General features: G+C 41.4%; 1 protein-coding gene across 2 annotated transcripts in view; it reads left to right on the forward strand.

Moving 5' to 3' along the window:
* The window catches only part of mdn1 (midasin AAA ATPase 1), a 206,600-nt gene that overhangs the window by 124,932 nt on the left and 74,173 nt on the right, over positions 1-7,495 (forward strand). For both annotated transcript variants that reach the window (XM_017437728.3, XM_037980849.1), the window contains exons 59-61: positions 533-697; positions 787-998; positions 5,356-5,743. In XM_017437728.3, coding sequence (XP_017293217.1) covers positions 533-697; positions 787-998; positions 5,356-5,743 — 765 coding nt within the window. The remainder of the gene's footprint in view (positions 1-532; positions 698-786; positions 999-5,355; positions 5,744-7,495) is intronic.

The following is a 7,495-nucleotide window of genomic DNA, read 5'->3' on the forward strand; positions in this document are numbered from 1 at the left end:
GGCTGGCCTGGGAACGCCTTGGGATTCCCCCAGAGGAGCTGGCCCAAGTGGCTGGGGAGAGGGAAGTCTGGGTCTCCCTGCTTAGGCTGCTACCCCTGCGACTGACCCCAGATAAGTGGAAGAAGATGGATGGATGGATAGTATAGGTGTTTAAATACTTTGTCTGTAATTTGTCCACTCAGAATAGAGGTAAATCAGGACGCAGTGTTTCAGAAAAAGCAACCAGTTATTTGTATCCTGAGCAAAGCCACACATGGGTAAGCCTTTATCTAAGCGGTGCCTTTTGAATGACAACTGATGTTATGTTAGCCCTGTTTATAGGTTAAGGGCTCTGCATCCTCCTGACCAAAAAAATTTGCGAGTGCCATGGCCTGGTCTAATGGTATCTGAGCTTCTGATGAGGTCCAGTAGGAGATGTTCCACATTGTGACACTCACTCATGCTAATCAGAGTACATTCATAACTTTATATTGACCTAGCAGTCTAAAACTTCTAAACCTTTTTTTTGTTTGTTTTGGTGCTTTTTCTCCAGCTGTTTGAAGAGCTGTCTTTGGTGTGGTGTGAGCTGCTGTCAGAGACCCTGACTGCCCTTTGGACAAGTAGTGTTACCTCACATCCTGACTACTGGCTCAGATGGGACCCTGTGAGTCCAGAGAAACAGCCAGATCCAAAACACCACACAGGATCAGATACCATGGTAGCCTTTGTCAATATTTTCACTTGAACTGACTAACAAACCGGTTGATTTTATGCATAATGTTTATTTATGATTGGTGTGGTTTTCAGGGTCCAGCCTTGTTGAGTAAGGCGGTGTGGTCTCATTGCATGCTGGGAGTTCTGAGCAGCAGTGTAACTAGCGGATGGGAGCCCAGAGGTGTGAGTCTCTGCTCTCTGTCCCATGGCAGCCTTGGGGAGTGGAAGGAGAGGATCCAGCAGCTGCAGGAGGTTTCTGGTGTGTTGTGGGAGAACATGGCCATCCCTGCTTTGGCTGAATTTAGGTAACGCAAGAGATTAAAAATTCTTGACCTATGGTGGATACAAAATATGGTCACCCCACTGTGGTAAAAAACTAGGTTTTTGTGAAGTAAGAAAATGAAATCATGATTAATAATTTTACAACTTTTTCCACATTTACTTTAATTTATATTATGTATAATTCAACTGAAAAAAATTCTTGTGGGGAAAAACGTTATAAAAAAGCTGCAATATGTTGATTGTGTGCACATCCGTCAACTAACATTTTGAACAAATTACCGAACAAGATACCGATCGAAATTGATAAGTGTCATTTTTAACAGTGAAACAAGTCTTGTTCCAACATGAGTTGAAAAGCCACTCAGTGAGGGAGAAGCCATTACTCTGAAAGCAACATACAAAGTCAGATTACAGTGTGCAAATGCCCACAGGGAAAAAGACCTTAGGTTTTTGATGCGTGTTGGATGGGCGGATGAAACTACAGTTGAACTGTCTGGTCATAATGACAATCATTATATTTGGAGGAAAAAGGAGGAAACTTGCACCATCCCAACTGTGAAATACGAGGGTGGCAGCATCATTTTGTGGGGGTGTTTTCTGCAGGAGGGACTGGTGAATGTCACAAAATAGATGGCATCATGAGGAAAGAGCATTATGTGAAAATATTGAAGCAACATCTCAAGACATCAGCCAGGAGGTTAAAGCTTGGGCGCAAATGGGTCTTCCAATCAGACAATGAGACCAATAGACTTGAAACATATTGCCAAAATAGTTACAAAAAGGCTTAATGGACAGTACAATCAGTGTCTTAGAGTGAACACCGCAAAGCCCTTAATCTCATAGAAAATTTGTGGACAGACCTGAAAAAGTGTGTGATCAAGGAGGCTTGCAAACCTGACTCAATTACACCAGTTCTGTTAAGAGGAATGGGACAGTATTTCAGCAAAAAAAATGTGAGAAGCTTGTTGAAGGATACCCAGATCTAAGTCATACAGTTTAAAGGCAGTACCACAAAATACTAAGATGTATGTAAACTTTTAACTTTGAAGAAAGTAATAAAAAAATGTTATCTCATTATTCAGGAATTTAACAAATATAAATAATTTTGGGATTCCTAACTGACAGTAAACATGAAAGTTTTAGTCTATGTTATTGTTATTGGTTATGTCTTTTTATGATTAAAAACAACAAATACTGTCAAGGTCAGGAGCACAATGAGGTTCACTTCATCTGTGTTGGTCTGTAAACATTGTTTTGACTTTTCATTGAAATATTGAAACTCAAAAATCATATTTCTCCTCGGTTTTCTTTTCTTCTTAGTGCTGTAATGCTCCATCCATAAGTGTCTCTGTCATCTTATTAGAAGAATTGAGACCACTATGATGTTAAAAAAGTGATTTGCACATTTCACACTGAAATGTACTTGGAAACAGAAAACCTGTCCATATCAATTATTAAGTATTGTTATTTCAGCTAAATTAAAAATGTGTAGCAGTAAAAATATTTTTTTCACTTTAAAACACACAACCCCAAATTCCAAAAGAGTTAGGAAGTTTAGAAAACTGTAAATCAAAACAAAATGCAATGATTCGCAAATCATGTAAACTATTCATTACAATTCAGTTTATTTATACATCACTGTACAAAAAACCATTCACATACATTATAAATTGCCAATTAGTAAAAGTTATTTATCTAAGTAAGCCAGCAGGTTTCGTTGAATCCTCCTATCTTGAGCTGCACATTGGCAACATTGGAAAAGAACAACTCCCTTTTACTTTATAATTTCCCTTTCCTCTTTGTATGTCCATTAAAAAACTTTCTATAGACGTAGGCCTATGAAGTTCAGTCCAGTCCTTACCTGTCATCACAAAGTTTCTAAGTTGTAAATATCAATGGAAGTCTGTCTTAGGGAGATCAAATTTACTTTTCATCTGCTCAGGTTTTAAAAGTTCCTTCCTCAATTAATCAATGTATATGAGATAGTCCATAATTAGACCAGTTTCTGAACTGCGTTTCTAACATATTTGGTATAAAAGTCCTCATAAATCCTATATTTGTTAGAAATGAGATTTGTTTTGATAACTATAAGACTGATTGTATTTTGTTCCAAATTTTAAGAGTGTTTTTTTGTCCAGACTGTCATTTATTTTGCAGGAGCATCTAAGAAGGGTGTTGTTTGCAGAGGCCCTGAGCACATGCTTTCCTCTATCTTGATCCATCAAGACTATTCTGTAACCATACCAATAAGGGTTTAAGTTGTGCAGCCCAGTAATAATATTATAAGTTTGGGATGTTAAGGTCCCGAATGAACTTAGATAACTGCAAGGTTTTTAGTCTAATTCTAAGGCAGTTTTTGCCAAATGAATCCAGACATTATTTCATCTAAGTTATAAAAGGTAAGTTTGGGAATCTCCACTGGTAGCATCTGGTGTAAATAAAGTAGTCTTGGTATGACATTCCTAGGAATACTTTCAACACGGTCTATAAGACAGATAGGGAGTGTGAAGTGAAGAGAAATTTATTTATATTGGGCATCTAAGGATATGATTGTTGGCTCAATCAATCTTTCTTTTTGGAAGGTTATTATGTTTAGTAAGCACTTTAAATTATTGCTATAATATGTCTTGCAAAAAATCCCGTCTGATGAGGGTGTATGATTTGGGTGATAATTTTGTTAAGTCGTCTTGCTAGGATTGCTGTGAGTATGCATAGATCTGTGTTCAGCAGTGATATAGGTATATAGGACTGGCGGGATAGAGTCCTTACTCTCTTTATGAATGACTACTCTGGTGGCTTCTGTCCAAAATGGAGCTATCGTTTTGGATTCTAGAGCATGGTGAGCATAAAGGTTTTATACATTTTGTTGGTATATTCGTCTGGGCCTGGGCTTTTATTGTTCTTAAGCGACTAAATTACCTGCTTGACCTCCCACTCCTTAATCGGTCAATCTAACTTTAAAGCTGCTGCTTCCATCAGTTGGCTCACTTTTATGTTTGAAAAAATCTTCAAGTTCTTGGTCATTGCTGCAAGTATGTGTTTTCTTATATAATGAGTTGTAAAATTCTGCAATGGACATGGCATTGTTTCGTTAAGCTTCTGCAATGTGACAAGATTTATTTCCATCCAGTGTTGCATTCATTTTTCACCAAGATCTTGCATTGATGATGGTAGAGTCTGACTGCTGCGCAAAGCCTTCTCTAGCACATCCCAAAGATTCTCAATTGGATTAAGGTTTGGACTCTGTGGGGGCCAATCCATGTGTGAAAATGATGTCTCATTCTCCCTGAACCACTCTTTCACAATTCAAGCTCAATGAATCCTGGCATTGTCATCTTGGAATATGTCTGTGCCATCAGGGAAGAAAAAATCCATTGATGGAATAACCTGGTCATTCAGTATATTCAGGTAGTCAGCTGACCTCATTCTTTGAGCACATACTTGCCCCTATTACACGGGCCCTCTCTACTCAGCTTGCTTTGCGCACGTTTACATCTGCATTTTTTCGAGGTCGGTCCCTGCTTCTTTGGTCCTTGCTTCGGAGTAGGCCAAGCTGGGCCGGCCCTGCTTCGTGGGTGGCGCAAGCTTAGCGCAAGCGAACGGTAGGAATATAAACAACAGCGTTAGCTTACCCTGCAACATTTATGCCTTCTGTCCCCCAGCTGAAAGCGCTGTAAAGCCTGAAATCTCCGGCGGATAACAGCTGTCCTACTCCGTGCAACAATCGCAGCATCCAGAGCATTTCTTCCACTGCGCCTCTTTTCCTGACCTGAAGTCTCAGGAGAATCCCCATAAGCCCCCCCCCCGCCCAGAGGTGTTCCTCTGCTACCGACCAAACTGGTCGGTGTAAATGCGATGCATTCTTTATAGAACCGAGCCGAGTAGAGTGGAGTAGAGCCGGACTTCTGAATTAGAGCCCGTTTAAAAGGGGCAACTGTTGCTGAACCTAGACCTGACCAACTGCAGCAACCCCAGACCATAACACTGCCCCCACAGGCTTGTACAGTAAGCACTAGGCATGATGGGTGCAACACTTCACCTGTCTCTCTTCTTACCCTGATGCGCCCATCTGGAACAGCCACCCTGATAGTCCACTCTCCTATGATGGATACATTACATCATTATTTAATACTATGTTTTTTGTTTGTTTTCTTTATATGTATTACTGTAAATATTATTTTCCTCTTCTTACCTCTTAGGAAAAGTCTAGAATTTTGGAAGTGGAAGTGTGTAGGAACCGTGGGGGTAACTGGGATCTCTCAGAGATGCTATGCTCAGAGGGCTTTCTTTTTGAAAATTTTCCCAAGGAGGGAAATGGGACTCTGATAATTCTATGACAATCTCGCCACATGTTCATAAGTCTTCCTTGTGTTTTCTCAGGGTTTCAGACTTGAGGCTCCAGGGGGCAGTTCTGGTTCGGCAGCTTCAGAGCCTGACCAACTTGTTACCTTTAAGCCTTCAGGAGAGCTACATGAAAAACTGCAAGGCCCTAGTGGAGGCTACCAACCCTGTCTGTGCTGCGCAGGAGATCCAGATGGTTCTCAGAGACCTTTTAGCTCCAGACCTGCTGCCTGATGGCCTAGTGGAGGTGTTCAGCACCTGTCTGCAGCAGTATATCCAGGGCAAATGTCAGGACTCCAAACCGCTGGCTGGTTCTGGACTATTCTGGGTCAACATGGGCATGGTACAGATCCAGCTGTGGACCCCGCAGACCATCTTTGACCCAGCTGTGAAGAGAGCATACAAGCTCAACTATGCTCAGCAAGAGGTCAGTTTTCTGACAAACACAATTCATTTTATTTCTGTTAGAAAATATGAAAACATATTTTCAGGAAATAGTGAGTTATTTAATACTTGTAATAAACTTCATGTAATTTAAAGTTTAATCATGTTCCAACTGCCATTTTGATGAAATAAGTTAAATATACCAGTTATGTAATAATTTGTTTAGGTATTTCATATAGTAATATCCAAATATCTTGATAGTTTTTTATACCTTTTTTTTTCAGATGTTTTGGCCTGTGTTTATGCATTTGTTTAACTGTAAGCAAAAATATTTAATGAATCACTGAACAAATTTGCTTGAAACCCTAGAGATAGTTGTATGTATAAATCTTAGATCAGCAGCTTCTGAAATACTCAGACTGGCCTTTCTGACACTAACAACCACATTGAATTCAAAATCCTCTAAATCCTCTTTCTTCATTATTATGATGTCCAGTTTTAACTTCAACAAATCCTCTTTGCCGCATCTACATGCCTAAAGCATTGAGTTGCTTCCGAGTGCCACTGATTAGTTCCTGTGTTAACAAGCAATTGAACAACTGTGGCTGTTAAAGTGGCCATTGAGAGTGCGTGTATTAACATATATTAAGACAGTCATGACAATCACAAAAATTTAGATATTTAAAATTCACTGCCCATTCCTACTAGAATTACAGAAACTAAATTTATATGGGTTGGAGACTCTACAACAACTGTCCATTTATTCAGAGATAACTAGTTGCATAAACATTTTTGAACATGTTCAAAGTTCAAATGACAAGTTTTCTTGCAATCATGTGAGGAAACTGAGAATCACCTCAAATGCACCAATCCACCTATTGATCTCCCGCTCCATTTTTCCCTCATTCGTGAAAAAGACCCCGAGATACTTAAACTCCTCCACTTGGGACAGGACATCTTCCCCAACCCGGAGAAGGCACTCTACCCTTTTCCGGCTCAAGAGCATGACCTGGGATTTGGAGACACTGATCCTCATCCCGGCTGTTTCACACTCGGCTGCGAACCGCTCCAGCGAGAGCTGTAGATCACGGTCTGATGAAGCCAATAGGACCACATCATCTGCAAAAAAGCAGAGATGCGATCCTAAGGCCACCAAAACGGATCCCCTCAACACCTTGGCTGCGCCTAGAAATTCTGTCCATAAACGTTATGAACAGAATTGATGACAAAGGGCAACCTTGGCGGAGTCCAGCTCTCACCGGAAATGAGCCCGTCTTACTGCCGGCAATGCGGACCAAGCTCTGACATCAGTCATATAGGGACCTAACAGCCCGTATCAAAGGGCCCTGTACCCCATACTCCCGGAGCACCCCCCCCCCACACAAGATTCCCAGAGGGACACGATTGAACGCCTTCTCCAAGTCCACAAAACACATGTAGACTGATTGAGCAAACTCCCATGCACCCTTAAGGACCCTGCTAAGGGTGTAGAGCTGGTCCAGTGTTCCACGGCCAGGGCGAAAACCACACTGCTCTTCCTGAATCCGAGGTTCGACAATCCGACGGACCCTCCTCTCCAGAACCCCTGAATAGACCTTACCAGGGAGGCTTAAGAGTGTAGTTGGAACACACTCTCCGGTCCCCCTTTTTGAATAAGGGGACCACCACCCCGGTCTGCCAATCCAGGGGAACTGCCCCCGATGTCCACGCAATATTGCAGAGTCATAAGCGCAAACAACAGTCAGGACCCGTCCCCCCACACGTAGGCGGAGGGAGGCTACCCTCTCGTTCACCA

Source organism: Kryptolebias marmoratus, linkage group LG17 (assembly GCF_001649575.2).
Source record: "Kryptolebias marmoratus isolate JLee-2015 linkage group LG17, ASM164957v2, whole genome shotgun sequence".
Lineage (NCBI taxonomy): Eukaryota > Metazoa > Chordata > Actinopteri > Cyprinodontiformes > Rivulidae > Kryptolebias > Kryptolebias marmoratus.